The sequence below is a fragment of the Neofelis nebulosa genome, chromosome 7 (assembly GCF_028018385.1).
Source record: "Neofelis nebulosa isolate mNeoNeb1 chromosome 7, mNeoNeb1.pri, whole genome shotgun sequence".
Taxonomy (NCBI): Eukaryota; Metazoa; Chordata; class Mammalia; order Carnivora; family Felidae; genus Neofelis; species Neofelis nebulosa.
Window position 1 is genome coordinate 133,048,473 of NC_080788.1, and position 19,275 is coordinate 133,067,747.

The 19,275-nt window shown below is 38.5% G+C and overlaps 1 protein-coding gene across 3 annotated transcripts in view; it reads left to right on the forward strand.

Annotated features, from left to right (window-relative positions):
- Positions 1-411: 411 nt before the first annotated feature.
- SPATA7 (spermatogenesis associated 7) overlaps positions 412-19,275 on the forward strand; it is a 40,354-nt gene continuing 21,490 nt past the window's right edge. The window contains exons 1-4 of one of the 3 annotated variants that reach the window (XM_058739962.1): positions 412-589; positions 7,279-7,353; positions 9,203-9,298; positions 13,384-13,431. In XM_058739962.1, coding sequence (XP_058595945.1) covers positions 571-589; positions 7,279-7,353; positions 9,203-9,298; positions 13,384-13,431 — 238 coding nt within the window. In that variant the 5' untranslated portion in view covers positions 412-570. The remainder of the gene's footprint in view (positions 590-7,278; positions 7,354-9,202; positions 9,299-13,383; positions 13,432-19,275) is intronic. The other 2 variants (XM_058739963.1, XM_058739964.1) reach the window with 2 other exon arrangements.

Here is a 19,275-nt window from a genome sequence, read left to right on the forward strand (position 1 = left end):
CCAGGATTTTCACTAATCCCAATGTTCGCTCACTGCTCTGAAATTTAACTATTGGGAACTGGCTAAATGTTACCCTGACCTCAACCAACATTTGCTTTTGATTTTTTTCCGGGACCCAGGGGACGTGGATACCAGATGAGGCCACCTTGTCTCCCGCTCTTCCCGCAGGGACAAGACCTGCCGGGTGCTGGTGACTTACCTCCCGACAGGAGGCGGCTCTGTGGACGACTGGCAGGATCCCAGGGCCACAGACCGGTGTTTGGGACACTTTCCCCGCCCAGTAAAGGCCGCCTCCCCTCGTTCCCCACTCCACAATCCTCAACTGCTCTCCCCCTCCCTCCGCGTACCCCCGGGAGCTCGGCTGCCCGAGAGCACGTCCCAGCGCGGTGACGTCACAATCCCGGCGCCGCGGCCCCGGCCCTTAGCAACGAGCCTAGCGACGGTCTCCAGCGGCTGCCGCCCCGCGCCGGCTCCTGCGCGCCAGTCCCCTGCTGCGGGGGCTGACCCTGCCCGGGGAAGGACCGAAGGGGGTCCGGCGTGTCCCCACGGCGGCTGCAAGAGGATCTAAGCATGAATGGCAGCCGGAGAGGTAAAGGGAACTCTCAAGGGCGACCGCCGCCTCGCGCCGCCGCGTAACCGGGCCTGGGGTCCGGGATCCGTGGCTCGGGGGCGCGGGTCGGGGCCGCGCTCTGGGGGCTCCAGGTCCCCTGTTGACTTGCCACTGTTGGCCCCAGTGTTAACCCGCGCACAGGAGGACGAGGTCCTGCCTGCTCAGAATTTGTGGCCCTGACTGCTGGAGGCCCGGTCTCTTGAACTCGGCGCATGCAGCCTTTCTTACCTCGGTGGCCCCGAGGCAGAGGAACTAAATTTAGGTCCCCCAGATCAAGCTCCCTTGCTCTTCGCAAGGACGACCCTCAATTTCCTCATCTCTCGAATGTGACAGTAAAATGTCCATGTCATAGAGTTCTTGAAGTTTAAATGAGGATAATATATAACTCCTGGCACATTTTAAGTAATCGGTTAAATACGAAATCTTCCCTTCTGTAACCACCGTCCTCCCCACAAAACAAATAACCCAGGGATTCTTTAACTTTAATGTGAATAGGAATCCCCTGGGAATCGTGTTAAAATGCAGATTATGGGGGCGCCTGGGTGGCTTAGTTGGTTAAGTTGGTCTCTTGATCTTGGCTCAGGTTATGATCTCACGGTTTGTGGGATGGAGCCCCGCGTGGGGCGGTGCACTGTCAGTGTGAAGCCTGCTTGCTTGCGATTCTCTTTCCCTCTGTCTCTCTCTCTCTCTCTCACACACACACATAAAATAAATAAACTTAAAAAAACAGATTATGATTCAGTAGGTCTGCTGGGGGCTGAGATTTTGCATTTCTTGTATGTTTCCAAATGATGCAGTGTTGTTGGCTTCAGTGTTATCAGCAAAGGACTAATCCATAATCACTATATTCACCTACCCTTTATTGAATACTGTCTGGGTCAAGTGGACCCAGTATCTTTATTTATTTGTATATATTGTATTTATACTTTATTTATAAATATATAAATTTTTATATTTATATAAAATATTTATATTTATTTGTATATCTTTAAAGTATCTTTATTTATTTGTATATATTTTTAAGTCCTCTCTCCACCCAATGTGCAGCTCAAACTTACCACCCCAAGATCAAGAATCACATGCTCTACCCACTGAGCCAGCCAAGCACCCCCTAAAAGTATCTTTAAACCAAGCTGCTAGATGGTTCCTTGCAGTGTCTCGCTTTTGAATATGAGTGTGCTTTTATTACATAATCATTGGTCAAAATAAGTGCTGTTGTAAACATACGAAATTACTATCCATTGATAGCAAACTGTATATTCTGACACTGTCAACGTAAGCTCCAGAAAAAGCAAACCAACATGCTTTTATGTTTTTTAGAAATTTTACAACATAAGCTATCCTTGCTGTGTAACAGAAACAACTCCCAAGTTATCTCATTATGTAATCCACAAAAACATCTTGATAGGTATTATCCTCATTTCACAGTAAATAAGAGGGTCATATATAACTTGCCAAGGTCATAGTAAGTGGCAGAACAGGCTTTGAGTCCCGTTGAGGAATGTGAAACCTTAGGGCCATTATTTTTACATACGATCCCATGGCAGAGGTGGGAGCATGGGAAAGGATATATGTAAAATTTAAAGTACAGAGGCATACCTCGGACATACTGCAGGGTGCATTCCACCACAATAAAGCAAATATCTCAGTAAACTGAGTCAAATAAAATTTTTGGTTTCCCAGTGTATATAAAAGTTGTGTTTACCCTACACTGTAGTCTATTAAGTATGCAGTAACATTATGTCTAAAAAATAATGTACATACCCTCATTTAAAAATACTTTGGGGCGCCTGGGTGGCTCAGTCGGTTAAGGGTCCGACTTCGGCTCAGGTCATGATCTCGCGGTCCATGAGTTCGAGCCCTGCGTTGGGCTCTGTGCTGACAGCTCAGAGTCTGGAGCCTGTTTCAGATTCTGTGTCTCCCTCTCTCTCTGCCCCTCCCCTGTTCATGGTCTGTCTCTCTCTGTCTCAAAAATAAATTAAAAATATATATATACTTTATCGCTAAACAATGCTAACCATCATCTGAGCGTTCAGCAAGTGGTATTCTTTTTGCTGGTGGACGATCTTGCGTTGATGTTGATGGCTGCTGGCCGATCAGGGTGGTAGTTGCTGATAGTTGGGATGACTGTGGCATTTCTTAAAATAAGACAACATTAAACATTGAACTTTGCTGTATCAGCTGACTCTTCCTTTCACGAACGATTTCTCTGTTCACGAATGATGCCTTTTGATAGCGTTTTACCCACAGTAGAACTTCTTTCAAAACTGGAGTCAATCCTCCCAAACCTTGCCTCTGGTTATCAGCCAAGTTTATGTAATAGTCTAAATCCTGGGTTGTCATTTCAACAATCTTCACAGTATCTTTGCCAGGAATAGATTCCATCTCAAGAAACCACTTTGCTCATCTTTAAGAAGCAACTCCTCTGGGCACCTGGGTGACTTAGTCGTTTAAGCGGTCGACTTTAGCTCAGGTCATGATCTCACAGTCTGTGGGTTCAAGCCCCATGTCGGGCTCTGTGCTGACAGCTCAGAGCCTGGAGCCTGCTTTGGATTCTCTCTCTCTCTCTCTCTCTCTCTCTCTCTCTCTTTCTCTCTGTCTCTGTGCCACTCCCCCACTTGCCTCTGTCTCTCTCTCTCTCTCTCAAAAATAAACAAACATTAAAAAAATTTAAAAAAAAAAGCAACTCCTCATCCGTTCAAGTTTTATTGTGAGATTGCATCAATTCAGTCCCGTCTTCAGGCTCCACTTCTAATTCTAGGTTTCTTATTTCTATCACATCTGCAGGTACTTCCTCCACTGAAGTCCTAAACCCCTCAAAGTCATCCATGAGGGTTGGAATCAGCTTCTTCCAAACTTATTAATGTTGATATTTTGACTTCTTCCTATGAATCACAAACATTCTCAATGGTATCTAGAATGGTGAATACTTTCCAGAAGATTTTCAATTTATGTTGCCCAGAACCATCAGAGGAATGACAGCTAAAGCTTTATGAAATGTATTTCTTAGATAATAAGACTCGAAGGTTGAAATTACTCCTTGATCCCTGGGCTGCAGAATGGATAATGTGTTAGCAGGCATGTAAGCAACATTAATCTAATTGTACATCTCCATTAGAGCTCCTGGATGAACAGGTGCATTGTCAGTTAGCAGTAATATTTTGAAAGGAATCTTTTTCTGAGCAGTAGACCTCAAAACAGTGGGCTTAAAATATCCATCGAGCCCACCCAGGAACACCAAGGTAGGTAGGTAGGTAGATAGGTAGGTAGGTAGATAGATAGATAGATATTCAGCAAACCATGTTGTAAACAGAAGTGCTGTCACCTAGGCTTTGCTGTTCCATTTATAGAGCACAGTAGATTTAGCATAACTCTTAAGGGCCCTAGGATTTTTGAAATGGTAAATGAGCATTGGCTCCAATTTAAAGTCACCAGCTGCTTTAGCCTCTAACAAGAGTCATCCTGTCCTTTGAAGCATTGAAGCCAGGAACTTCTCTCTAGCTATGAAAGTCCTTGATGTCATCTTCTTCTAATGTAAAGCTGTTTCATCTACGTTGGAAATCTGTTTAATGTAGCCATCCTTATTAATTATCTTAGCTAGATCTTCTGGGTAACTTGCTGCTTCACTTTATACTTTTATGCTATGGAGATGGCTTCTTTTCCTTAAACCTCCTGAACCAACCTATGCTAGCCTCAAGCTTCTTTTCTGCAGCATCTTTACCTCTCTTAGTCCATAGAAATGAAGAGGGTTGGGGCCTTGCTCTGGATTAGGCTTTGGCTTAAGGGACTGTTGTAGCTGGTTTGATCTTCTCTCAAGACCACTAATACTTTCTATGTGTCAGCAATAAGGCTGTTTCACTTTCTTATCATTTATGTGTTTCTTGGAGCAGCACTTTTAATTTCTTTCAAGAACGTTTCCTTTGCATTTTTATAACTTAGCTAAGTATTTGATACAAGGGTCCTAGATTTGGCCTGTCGAGGTTTTCAACATGCCTTCCTCACTGAGCTTTGTCATTTCTAACTTGATTTAAAGTGAGAGATACATAACTGTCCTTTCACTTCAGCACTTAGAGGATATTGTAGGGTTATTAATGGCCTAATTTCAATATCATTGTTTCTCAGGGAATAGAGAGGCCCGAGAGAGAGAGAGAGAGAGAGAGAGAGAGAGAGAGAGAGAGAGAGAGAGAGAGATGGAGGAATGGCTGGTCAGTGGAACAGTCAGAACACATGACATTTATCAGGTTCCCCTGGATTGAGATCCACAAACTCTGAATCTGTTACACATAGTTGCTGTGTAATCGTGGGCAAATTACATGCTTTACTTCATTGTGCTTCATCTATAAAGTGGGACAATGATAATACCTGTCTCATTGGATTGTTGTAAGGATCAAGTGCATTTGTAGCTACCAAGTGTTTAGAACAGTATCTGGCACGGTTAGTATTCAATAAATTAACTTTTGACTACAAGTGAAGAAACCCAATTCAAACTGGCTTAGAGAATTTTTAGCTCCTATAAAGAAAAGTCTGGTAAGGGTAGAGCTTCAGTTAGATCCAGAGACTCAAGCAATATTACCAGGAATCTCTCTGTCTTCCACTTTTCTCCAGGTAGGTTTCATTCTCAGATAGGTCTCCCTTGTATGGTGCAAGATGGCCACCAGAAGTTCCAGGCTGATTTGTCTTGCACTGGGCTCTAGCCCAGTGGAAAGAATGTCTTTGGTTTTAGACAGTGGTTCCAGTAAATGGTTAAAAGATGTCTTAAAGTTCATCTAGTCCAACTTACTTATACTCTTGTCTGGATCCTATCTCTGGATCCTATTACTGGAACTAATGGTTCCAGTAAAAGTCCCAGGATTGTGTGTCATTGGCTGGACCTGGGTCACATAGTCATTCCTGATTCACTCAGCATAGCTGGTCAGATTTGGATTATATGCCCACCTCTGAGCAGTAGAATAAGCTGTACTTGAACCACTTGGACTAAAAGTGAAGGGCTAGTGGTTCCCCAAGGGCAAGTTGAGGTCCTGTCTCCACATACAGAGGCATTGGGTTCTGGGCAGGCAAAAAGTGAAACACTTATTTTTCCTCCATAGACACAAGGTCTGCTTGAGAGTTTTTGTTGGTTAATTTGCTTTTTTGTGTGTTTAGGTTTCAGATCCCCTTCTTTCCTGGTAGAAACAAACTATGCTAATTTCATGACTGTCATTACCAATTCAAATGGTGTAATCTTGATCTCTCTTGTCCTAAATAATAAGTTAATTTTTTTCCTTCCTGCTCTCTGGCCTGTGATACAGAAGGATCTTCTCAGACATTCTGATCTCAACTTGTTTTTCTATTTTGGTCTCTTTTAGCAAACTTTGTTCTCTGGTCCTGGATTTTAGTTCTATCTAGACACCTCTTTTTCTATTTTCAGTCATCTATATTTCTTCCAGACTTTGTGCCCCCTCCACGCCTTTATAGCTTATAGCAGCCCACCTGATGGCAGACTGACCATTTTATATACTTAAAACATGTCTTAGTGATACAGTATTCATATTTTGCATGTTAAATTCCATTAAACTCTGTAACTCAGCCTTCTTATCTTGAAGGTTACCCCTCAATACACAATCTACTTTTGGAGGAAATAAATTAATTTTGTGAGGAGGTTTATGTCTAATTTTCCATCCATCTGGTCTGAAAGATGAGACACTGACTTTAGGGGAGATAGGATCCAGACAAGAGTATAAGTAAGTTGGACTAGATGAACTTTAAGACATCTTTTAATAATTAAGTTCTGATTCTGACATTTTTATATATCTTCTACATAGTAACATTATATTATATAATTTCTAATTTATTAAACTACTTTGTAAGGGGATTACTTTTTATTTTAATTTTTTTCACATTTATTTATTTTTGAGAGATAGAATGTGAGTGGGAGAGGGGCAGAGAGGGAGGGAGACACAGAATCCAAAGCAGGCTCCAGGCTCCCAGCTGTCAGCACAGAGCCCGACGCAGGGCTCAAACCCACGAACCGTGAGATCATGACCTGAGCTGAAGTTGGATGCTCAACTGACTGAACCACCCAGGTGCCCCGGGGATTACTTTCTTAAAATTATTTTTAAGGACAGACTGGTCTATGATTAACTGAATAATTAATACATATGTATTAACTCAAAATCTCACTTCAACTGTATCTGAAAATCATTAAAAAATCTGGTAGGTCAGTGGTATACAGAATAAAATTAATATGTATCAGATAACATAATTGATATAGTTATCATTTTATCCAGAGAAACTAAAGTCTCAAGGTACACCTGTTCTGGAAACAACTTACTTTGTTAAAAGAGAAGGCCTTTTATCTATGGCAGAAGAATTTTTGTCTGTCTGATGTATCATTGCTGGTTAGTAATATGATTGAATAAAATTTTAACAATTCTGAGGGGCGCCTGGGTGGCTCAGTCAGGTAAGGGTCCAACTCTTGATCTCAGCTCAGCTGTTGATCTCGGTTGTGAGTTCAACCCCCACGTTGGGTTTCGTGCTGGGTGTGAAGCCTACTTAAAAATAAATAAACAAAATAAAACAATTCTGATATTTAAAATCAAAGGTAGATTTATTATTTTTAAATGCTCAGTATTTTTGTTTTCGTGAAAGATGTGTTTTACTTATCCTAATTTATATTTTTTTGTTAAAAGTCAGAGCAACCTCTGTCCTTCCCAGATATGGTTCACCATGCCTATTTAAAGGACACTTGAGCACCAAAAGTAATGGTAAGTGAGGTGTTTAAATGGTAAAAGATTATTTGTTAAGACGTTGACTGTTTGTTTCCTTTATTTGTAAATTGTATGACATGATGAAAAATTACTTCATGTAATCAATATTGAACCTCGTATTGTTAATTATAATTAAATAGTATAGGAATTCTTGAGAAAATTTAGGAGGCCATCATTTCACACTACTATTGTGCCCAGGACGTGGACCTGGTCGCCTCCCACTCCCTGCTGTATCTCCGGCCCAGCTCTACTCTTTGCTGCAGACCACCCTGGCACACAGCTTACCTTCCTTGTTAAAATGGTGGTCAGGAGGTTATTAAAGACACTGGTACTGAAAGGGAAGAGCACTTGAAAAATGCAATTTGTATCCGGAGTAAACACCGATGGGCCTCTTTTCCAACTGGAGTTCTCGATCCTATGAAAAGGAAATCTGAATTTTCTGTGTTTTCACACTTTAAAGCCTTTAAATTTTTAACATGAACTTAACATATATTTTTATAATTATAGCTTCAAAATTTAAACTGCATTTTTAAGCAAAATAATTGAAAATCTCTTTTTCCTTACTTACATGAAAAGTCTTTGATTCTGGTTCCTCTAAAAGTGAAAGACGGATCGCATTTTCAATTAACTTACTTATTTCTGGTAATAAAGTATATATACACATAAAGCAGAGTCATAAACGTTGAAAAATTATTTTTAACTAAAAATTTTAAACTAGATGTAAAGTGTACATACATTAGAAAAACAGGATGAAGAACAACAATATGTAGTTTGCTAACATTTTTTTTAAGAATATATGTGTGGAGCTGCTGTAGGTATAGTGGTTCTAGGTATGAAGCTGATTTGGTTCACACCTAAACCGCGTCCTTTATCAGCTGTGCGACCTTGAAGACCTTATTCACATCTCTCTTGGTCTCCACTTCTTTTAAATGGTAATAATGACTAAATGGCTTTTACATGTGAAGAGTCTAGAACAGTGCATGCACGGTACCTATTCAATAAATTTTACTTGTAGTACAATTATCAAGCTTATCGTTACTGTGTATGTTTGTATTATGCATAGGATTTCCCTAGAAGGATGCATAAAAATGGTAGTAGAGTATACTTCTGGGAGGCGAGGCTAGGGGTCATGACAGGATATTCACTTACTTTTCAATCTTTATATGCCATTTTAGCTGTTGGTTTTGTTTAACTATATGTATGTATTCTCAAAAATGGTTTTTAATGTTTAAAAAGTTATGCCTAGATTTATTTACATTTTATACACTCATATATAAGTGCTTAATTATTTCTAAGGTATCTTTTAAACAGTTTAGATGAGATTGAGAAGCTTATGGAATTTCTATGTGATCGTATTTGTCTTAATATATTCCTAATACTTCAAAAAGAGTGCAGTAAACTGATGGTGTTTTCAGGTGTAAAATTAGAAGTCGCCCCTCAGAAAAGAATCTTTGCAGAGAATTTTAGAGTTTTGGATTTGTTTGACTTACTCGACTGTTAACAATGCTAACATTATCTTATAATCAGGCAAGCAAGCTAGACGCTTTTAGTTATGAGATTAATGTCTGTCAATAAGAAATAGTTTTGTAAATGTAATGATAATAGATCGTATTCCAGAATCTCTTCCCAAACTCTCAGTCTTAGAAAGGCTCGAACCCAAGAAGTCAAGAGCTTGTCAGTTACCAGTGCAAGATGAAGGCTAGGACATACCCAGCATCACAGATATGTCAGTATGTTAATTTTCAGGACATTTTATAAAAATGAGCTTAATAATCAATATCTTGTTTTTCTCATGACTTGATATTAATTCTAAATATATAATGATTAAATATGTTTTAATTTTTAGCTTTTTGCACTGACTCCTCCTCTCTCAGACTAAGTACTCTCCACCTGGTCAAGAATCACATGGCTGTTCACTATAATAAAATCCTTTCAGCCAAAGGTAAAAATGTGCAAATGTGAACTTTCTATATCCAATTTAAATCCTCAGCTTCACTTCTAGTTAGGGTAAATCTGTGGCAGAAATGAATATATTATATATAAATGTATTTATGTTTCATGTAGCAAGATATCACCTGTTAACTATAACTTTTATACATAGAAAATTCAGAATGCCATTTTTGTTAACTCTATGTGATATCTATATAATAACTACTTATTTCATTTTACCTGTGTTATCTCTAATACATTTTTGTGGTTAGATATTGATGTTAATATAATGAAAGTTTATAATCTGCTTTTGTTTTCACATCTAAAGAAATTGTACAAAGAAGATACCAGCTGCTCTTTTTTTTCTTTTTGGTTGCTTTGTTGAGATAATAACTTATATATAATAAAATGACTGATTTTAAGTGTACAGTTAAGTATCTGTGTTTTGGAACATATATCCATTTGTATGATCACCACAACAATCATTCTATAACAGGGACTAGCCAACTACAGCTTGTTGGTCAGACCCTCCCACCACCTATTTTTGTACAGGTCTTGAACTAGAAATAATATTTATATTTATATTTTTAAGTGGTCAGAAAAAAATCAAAAGAGCAATATTTTGTAACATGTGAAAGTCACATAAAATTCAACTTTCATTGTCCAGATATAAAGGCAATCATGTTCATTCTTGGACATATCGTCTATGGTGGTTTTTGCACTAAAAGGCAGAGTCGACTAGTTGTGACAGAGACCATATCACTCTGCAAAGCCTGAAAAGTTTACCATCTGTCCCTTTACAGAAAACGTTCACTGACCCCTGATATAGAACATTTCCATCATCCTAAAAAGTTCTCCCTAGTCCTTTGCAATCAGTCTCCTCCTTCAATCCCTGGCAACCACTGATCTGCTTTCTATGACTATAGTTTTCCTTTCCTAGAATTTCATATAAGTGGAATCATACAGTATGAATCATTTTGTGTCTAGCTTCTTTGAATTACCTAACGCTTTGGAGACTAATCCATGTTGGTGTGTGCATCGGTAGTTCTTTTTATTGCTAAGTAGTTTTCCAGTCAATGACCATACCATAATTTGTTTATGTATTCATCAGTTGGTGGATATTTGGATTGTTTTGACTCACTTTTGGCCATTAGGAATAAAGCATACAATCTTCACATACAGTCTTTGAACACATGCTTCCATTTTACTTGATTAAATTTATTCACTAGGAGTGGAATTGTGGGGTAAAATGGTAAGTATATGTTTAACTTTGTAAGAAACTGCCAAACTGTTTTCCAGAGTGACTGCCATTGTGTATTTCTGTCACTTGTACATCCTCACCAGAACAGTACTTCCTTTCGTAGCCATTCTAGTGGAGACATAGTGGTAGCTCATTGGGTTTTAGCTTGTATTTCTCTAATGCCTATGATGTTGAACAACTTTTCTTGTGCTTCTTTTCTTTTTTTTTTTTTTAACATATTTTATTTTATATTTGAGAGAGAGACAGAGACAGAGCATGAGCAGGGGAGGGGCAGAGAGGCTCCTAGCTGTCAGCACAGAACCCGATGTAGGTCTCGAACTCACGAGCGGTGAAATCATGACCTGAGCCGAAGTCAGATGCCCAACCAACTAAGCTACCCAGGCGCCCCTCTTGTGCTTATTTTCTATTTGTAGATCTTCTTCAGTGAAATATCTGTTCAAATTTTTTGCCCATTTTTAAAGATAAGTTATTTGTCTTCTTAATACTAAGTTGTGAGAGTTCTTTATGTATTAAAAACAGGTCGTATATCAGATATATTTTCTCCCTGAGACTTACCTTTTCATATTCTTTAAAAAATATTTATTGTGAAATTGTTTTAGACTTATAGAAAAATTGCAAAAACAGTACGGTGTCACAGAAACCCTTCACCCAGCTCTCCCTAATGTTAAAATCTTATATAACCATAGTACAGTTATTAAAACTAACAAGTGACTATTGATAGAATACTAGTAACTACTGACTTTTTTGAATTTCACCAGTTTTTCACTAATGTCTTCTAAAAAAGTTTTTATCTTCTCATTTGAAGAGCTAAAGTTTGTGGTTTTTATTTTTTTTTAATATTTATTTTGAGAGAGAGAGAAAGAACACACGTGAGTTGCGGGGCAGGGGGCGGGGGGGGGGGTGTGTGTATGAAAAATTCCAAGCTGATTGCGCAGAGCCTGATGCAGGGCTTAATCTCACAAATGCTGAGATCATGACCTGAGCTGAAATCAAGAGTTGGACGCTTAACCAACTGAGCCATCCAGGTGCCTGGAAGAGGTAAAGTTTTAAATTTTAGTTAATGTTTTATGAAGTTTATGTTTTATTTATTTATTTTATTTTGTTTTGTTTTATTTTTTTTAACATTTATTCATTTTTGAGAGAGCATGAGCAGAGGAGGGGCAGAGAGAGGGAGACACAGAATCGGAAGCAGGCTCTGAGCTGTCAGCACGGAGCCCGATGTGGGGCTCGAACCCACGAACTGTGAGATCATGACCTGAGCCAAAATTGGTTGCTTAACCAACTGAGCCACCCAGGTGCCCCTGAAGTTTATATTTTAAATGATTGAGAAATCTAGAGAAAAATTATATTTTGTGACATGTGAAATCAAGTTCAGTTTTTCGATTGTTTTAATAGTTTAACTTTTCAGGGGTGCCTGGGTAATTCAGTCTGTCAAACATCCAACTCTTGATTTTGGATCAGATCGTTATCTCACAGTTTCATGAGTTTGAGCTCCTCATCAGGCTCTGCACTGACAGCACACAGAGCCTGCTTGGGATTCTCCCTTTCTTTCTGCCCCTTCCCTGCTCACCTTCTTCTGTCTCTCCCAAAATAAGTAAATAAACTTAAAAAAAATTAAAAAAATAGTAGTTTATACTTTTCATATCCTGTTTAAGAAATCTTTTCCTGGGATGCTTGGGTGGCTCAGTTGGTTGACCGGCCAGCTTCGGCTCATGTCCTGATCTTGCAGCATATGAGTTCAAGCCCCACATTGGGCTCAGAGTGTGCTAGTGTGGATCCCACTTTGGATCCTTTGTCGCTCTCTCTTTCTGTCCCTCCCCTGCTTGCGCTCTCTCTCTCTCTTTCAAAAATAAAACAAAAAAATTTTTTTTAAATCTTTCATTAATTTTAGGTCACTAGGATTTTCTTTGTCTTCTTTTAGAAGTGTTAAGTTTTAGTTCCTACATTTTTTTTTTAAGTTTGTGATCCATTTTGAGTGACTTTGTATATATGATATAAGGAGTAATTTTTTTTTTGCCTATGAATATCCAAATACTTCCAGTATCATTTGTTGAAAAGATTGTCCTTTTTTTTTTCGTTTCTTTTTTGTTTTTCTTTAATTTTAGACAAAGAGAGAGAGAGAGTACAGGCAGGGGAGAGGGGTAGAGGGAGAGAATGAGAGAGACAGAGAATCTTAAGGGGGCTTCACGCTCAGCATTGAGCCTGATACAGGGCTCGATTCCATGACCAAAATCAAGAGTGGGGGGCTCAACCAGCAAGCCACCCAGGCTCCCCAAGATTGTCCTTTCTATGTTGAATTGCCTTGGCAGTTTTTGAAAGACAGGTGACCATATTTGAGGGTATATTTCTGGACTTACTCTTCAGTTCCATTGATCTTCTGTGTCTTTATTATATTAGCATATTGCTTAGTTACTATAGCATTACAGTAAATCTTGAAATCAGGTGGTGTAGGGCGTCTAATTTTGCTTTTTTGGAGGAACTTGTTTTGGGACTCCCAATTACAGGTATGTTAAGTGCATGATTCAGGTAGGTTAGGTCAGGGACGCTCTGTGCATTTATTTTCCAGTCTTCCTTTACTCTGTTTCATTTTGAATAGTTTATATTGCTATGTTTTTAAGTTCACTAATATTTCCTTCTGCAGTATCCAATGAGCTGTTAATCCCAACCAGTGTTTTGTTTTTTTTTTCTCAAGGATATTATATTTTTCGCTTCTAGAGGTACGATAAAAATTAAAACAAGGAACTGCAAATTCTGGAACTTTTTGTGATTTCCACATTTGATATTTGTTGTCATTTAAATGTTAAGAATATACTGAACAACTGATTTTTTTCTTTCAGCTGCCGTAGACTGCTCAGTTCCATTAAGCATGAGTGCCAGCATCAAATGTAAGTAATTTTTGACATGTTGACTTTTGAACTAAACTACACATAACATAAAATTTACCATCGTAACAATTTTTAAGTCTAACCATCTTAACCATTTCAGTGGCATTAGCCGCGTTCATATTTCGGTACAACCGTCCACCGTCCATTTCTAAAACCCTTTTTATCTTGCAAAATTGAAACTTCGTACCCGGCAGAATAACTGCTCCAAACCCCCCTTGCAACTACCATTCTATTTTCTGTCTCTCTGAATTTGACTACTCTGGTACGTCACATAAGTGCAACCATCCAGTAGTTTTCCTTTTGTGGCTGGCTTATTTTACTTAGCATAATGTGCTTGAATTTCATCCATGTTGTAACATATGTTAGAATCTCCTTTCTTTTTAAAGATTTTTTGTTGATACAATCGTAAGTCGGTAAACACTTGGGTTGTTTCCACCTTTTGCTTAGTGTGAATAATTCTGTGGGCGTGGATGTACAAATATCTCTTTGACACTCTGCTTTCAGTTCTTTTGCATATATACCCAGAGGTGAACTTGCTAGATCGTATGGTAATTCTATTTTTAATTTTGTGAAAAAAAACCCATAGTATTTTTGTATACCAGCTACATCATTTTACATTTCCACCAATAGTGTACAAGTGTTCCAGTTTTTCCACATCCTTCCCAACACTTGTTATTTTCTTTTGACAGTAGCTATCCTAATGGGTGTTGATATATTGCCTTTTGAGGAAGCATTTTCTAACTTTTAAAAATTATCCGTAAATAAAAGCTTGTATTTCAAAGTTTGGAACTTAGAATTCAGCCCAGGCTTTGCCACTGAATTGCTGTGTGACTTTAGATAAATTATTTAACTTTTCTGGATTTCATTCCTACGTATAAAAATTAAGGTAGTACTTCCCATATCTATAAAGAACTTATGAAACTCAACACCCAAAAAACAAATAATCCAGTGAAGAAATGGGCAAAAGACGTGAATAGACACTTTTCCAAAGAAGACATCCAGATGGCCAACTGACACATGAAAAAATGCTCAACATCACTCATCAACAGGGAAATACAAATCAAAACCACAATGAGATACCACCTCACACCTGTCAGAATGGCTTAAATTAATAACTCAGGAAACAAAGATGTTGGTGAGGATGTGGAAAAAGAGGAACCCTATTGTGCTGTTGGTGGGAATGCAAACTCATGCAGCCACTCTGGAAAACAGTATGGAGGTTCCTCAAAAACTTAAAAATAGAACTACACTATGATCTAGCGATTGCACTACTAGGTATTTATGCAAAGGATACAGGAGTGCTGATTCATAGGGGCACATGTACCCCAATGTTTATAGTAACACTATCGACAATAGCCGAAGTATGGAAAGAGCCCAAATGTCCATCGACTGATGAATGGATAAAGAACATGTGTGTGTGTGTGTGTGTGTGTGTGTGTGTATAAATTATATACATACAAATATATATATGTGTGTATGTATATAAAATATACAAATATATACATATATAATGGAGTGTTACTGACAATCAAAAAGAATGAAATCTGGACATTTGCAACAACATGGATAGAACTAGAGGGTATTATGCTAAGCGAAATTAGTCAAGTCAGTGAAAGACATATATCATGTGACTCCACTCATATGTGGAATTTAAGATACAAAACAGATGAAATAGGGGAAGGGAAGTAAAAATAATATAAAAACAGGGAGGGAGCAAATCGTAAGAGACTCTTAAATATAGAGAACAAATAGGGTTGCCGGAGGGGTGTTGGGTGGAGGGATGGGCTAAATGGGTAAGGGGCATTGAGGAAGACACTTGTTGGAATGGGTACTGGGTGTTATATGTAGGGGATGAATCACTGGATCTACTCCTGAAATCATTATTGCTCTGTATGCTAACTAACTTGGATATAAATAAAAAAAAAAAATTAGGTAGTTCTAAAGGGCTTGCCAAGGATTCTCATTTCCCTTGGCTTTTTAAGGTTAGTGAATGATTCATTAAACTACTATAACCAGCATTTTTCTCCAGATAGATATTGTCTACTATTTGTATCCTAATAGCTTAACTGATAAGCTTGATAGTTACATGTATGTGAAAAGCTATAGTGACCCAAGATTTCTAAATAATCTTTACTAAGGAAATAATCAGATCACAAAATTTGAAATTCCTATTTTAAAATGTTCTAAAAGATACCATTTGAAGTCTTTGAGTTCAAATCAGGAAATATATACTTAAAAATAGCCAAAGGACATGGCCTGTGCTTGTCTAGTAGTAGATTATTAGTATTACTAGTAATTCGGTATTACTAATAAGACAAAATCAGAGAGGATTTCCATATTAAAAAATAAGTATCAGCCCAAGGTAGTGCATGCTAAGTGGTGAACGAATGAGACCATAGGTAGGGAAATGCCCCTTAGGTGCAACCTGGGAAAGATCAAAGACTGCAGGATTGTTTGGTCCCAGTCTCTTCTTGGATATCTTCTTAGTGAAACAGAGAGGACCTTTAAGCTGAGCCAATTGCCACCAGCTGCCATTCAGTGAGCACAGTGTCTTTGCAGGTCCTGTACCTGGCACTTTTTATTCTCCTCCTTCTGTGTATTCCCTTATGTACAAACGTAAGTTTGTAACAGGCCCTACTGTAGGCTCTCATATCTTTGAAGGAATCTTGTTCAAATAATTTTATAAGAGGAGTAAAGGCGTTTTAGGCAAGAGTACAGAATTAAGTCTGTTTTTACAGACTAAATTGACCACAGCATTCAAGTTATGTGGGCAAGTCATTTTATTTCTTACCCTCCACTCTTGTAAAATGAAAGGTAATTAGATAATCTCTAAGATCCTTCCAGATTTTTAATTTCTGTGGTGTATATTTTTTTTTTAATTTTTTTTCAACGTTTTTTATTTATTTTGGGGACAGAGAGAGACAGAGCATGAACGGGGGAGGGGCAGAGAGAGAGGGAGACACAGAATCAGAAACAGGCTCCAGGCTCCGAGCCATCAGCCCAGAGCCTGACGCGGGGCTCGAACTCATGGACCGCGAGATCGTGACCTGGCTGAAGTCGGACGCTTAACCGACTGCGCCACCTAGGCGCCCCGTATATTTTTTTTTCTGTATCATATTAATGATGTTTTGTAGCACACAAAACTGGCTTAGTATTTACCAGCTTAAAAAAATCTGAATCATTTGGGGCACCTGGCTGGCTTAGTTGGTAGAGCACGTGACTCTTATCTCAGGGGTCATGAGTTTGAGCCCCACGTTAGGTATAGAGATAACACACACAAGAAAATGAAATAATAGCTAGATAGCTAAATTGAATCTTTTTTAAAAAATCTGAATCATTTGCACTAAGATGTTTTTACCTGGGGCATCTGGGTGGCTCAGTCGATTAAGTGTCCGACTCTTGATTTCAACTCAGGTCATGATCCCAGGGTTGTGGGATCGAGCCACACGTTGACCTCTGCACTGGGCATGGAGCCTGCTTAAGATTCTTTTTGTTCCTCTCCCTCTGCCCTTCCTCTGCTCTCGCTCTCACTCACTCTCTCAAAAAAAAAAAAAAAAAAAAAAATGTTTTTACCCAATTGTCATTATCAGACAATCCTGTTTAACTAGAATCACCTCTAAATGGGAAAGTTTTGCTTAGTTTTCATACAGATATTAATTTCCTGAACAATAAATATATAAAATAAGATTATCTCTCTTTTATTTAGTTTGAGTAATAAAAAGCCTGCCTGAATATATGTATTAATCCCCTTACTGAACCAAACCCTGGGATCTAAAATCCATATTCACCAATTTAAAATAATCAGGTATTTTGCATAATATGTTGTTTAGTTCACTAGAATTTACTCATTGATTAATTCAGCAAATATTTATTAAGTACCTACTATGTGCTGGATACTATTCTACCTGCTTTTATAGAACTTGCATTCTAGTTGAAGGAGACAATAAGTAAATACAAAGAAAAAAGTAAATACAGAATATGTCAGAAGGTAATAAATGCAATAGAAAAAAATCAAGCAGGATAAGAGACATTGAGAGTCTGCTGGAGAATGCCTCACTGATAAAATGAGCAGAAACCTGAAAGAATTAAAGGAGAGGCAAGTGGATAAATGGGGGAAGAAGAACAGTCAAAACCAAGGAAATAGCAATTACAAAAGCCTTGAAATGGCATCGTGATCTGTGTGTTCAGGGAACAGCAAGGAAAGCTACATAGCTGACGTGAAATGGGCCTGCTGAAGAGTGCTAGGAGGGGAAGTTATTGAGGTGGGACAGGGAGAACAGACCTGGTGGGCTATGGCCATTGTGAGCACTTTGGCTTTCACTCTGGATGAAATTGGAAGCCATTGGAGGGTCTTGAGTAGAACAGTAATAGAGCCAGTTTAACTTTTAAAAGCACCTCTCTGGCTACTGAATTGAGAACAGTCTGTAAGGGGCAATGGTAGGAGCAGAATGACTAGTTAGGAGACAGGAATGCAGATAAGAAATAATGGTGACTTGGGGCACCTAGCTGACTCAGTAGGGCATGCGACTCTTCATCTTGGGGTCGCGAGTTCAAGCCCCACTTTGGGTGTAGAGCTTACTTGAATGAATGAATGAATGAATGAATGAATGAAAAGAAAGAAGAAAGAAGAGAAAGAAAGAAGAAAAGAAAGGAAAGAAAGAAAAAAGGGAGAAAGAGAAGGAAGGAAGGAAGGAAGGAAGGAAGGAAGGAAGGAAGGAAGGAAGGAAGGAAGGAAGGAAAAGAAAGAAAAGAAAAGAAATAATGGTGACTTGGACCAAAGTGGTTGCAGTAGAGGAAGTGTGAAATGGCTGCATTCTGGAAACATTTCAAATGCATGTCAACAGTACTTACTGATGGGTTGGATGTGGATAGGGTATGAGGAAAAAGAGGAGTCAAGGATGACTCCCAACACTTAGAGCCTGTCAATCAAAATAGGTTCTAATTTACTGAAATGAGGGATATGATAGGAAGAGATTTGGGGGAGGAAGTGAATCAAGAGCTCACTCGTGGTCGTTATAATAGTTTGAAATAAATATCTATTAGATAGCCAAATGGAGATCTTAAGGAGGTAGTCGGAGTTTGAGTCTGGAGTTCAGGAGAGAGGTCCAGGATGCAGAAAAAAATTTGAGAGTTGACAGCATATAGGTTGTATTTAAAGAATTGCTCCTATTTTTGGTTTTTGGAATTTAGAGTTAGCTAGTGCTTATTTATCACACGGTATTTTCTGCTTTCAGTCATTTGAGACAAGAGGTTTTCTTTTTTGCCATGTCAATGAAGAAAATTGTGACGGCCGGAAGAATTACAAAGATTGTTATCACCAAACTAAAGTGTAATTAATATTCATTATTCTTGTGTTATAGAGCTGATGCTCATTATAATTAATATAACTTAGAAACACATTTTATAGACACTTTTTAAAAAGGAAATCTCTGGGTTTAAGCCATCTGTTTTTATAAGATACATTCTTCTATCTAACAGACTACTACTGATTTGATCATTTCAGTCTTCATAGTATCTACACTAGAATAGCTCTACAGAGTTTGTTGAATTGATCAAATAGTCCCATAAATCGAATGCATTAAAGGACTTTACTTTTTATAGCAGTTTTATTGACAAATGATTTGCATACCATAAAATTCACTGATTTTTACTAAGTTTAAAAATTGCATAGGAGCACCTGGGTGGCTTAGTCGGTTAAGCATCTGACTTTGGCTCAGGTTACGATCTCAGTTTGTGAGTTTGAGCCTCCCCCACATTGGGCTCTGGAGCTGAGAGTCTGGAGCCTGTTTCAGATTCTGTGTCTCCCTCGCTCTCTGCAACCCCCCACTCACACTCTGTCTCTCT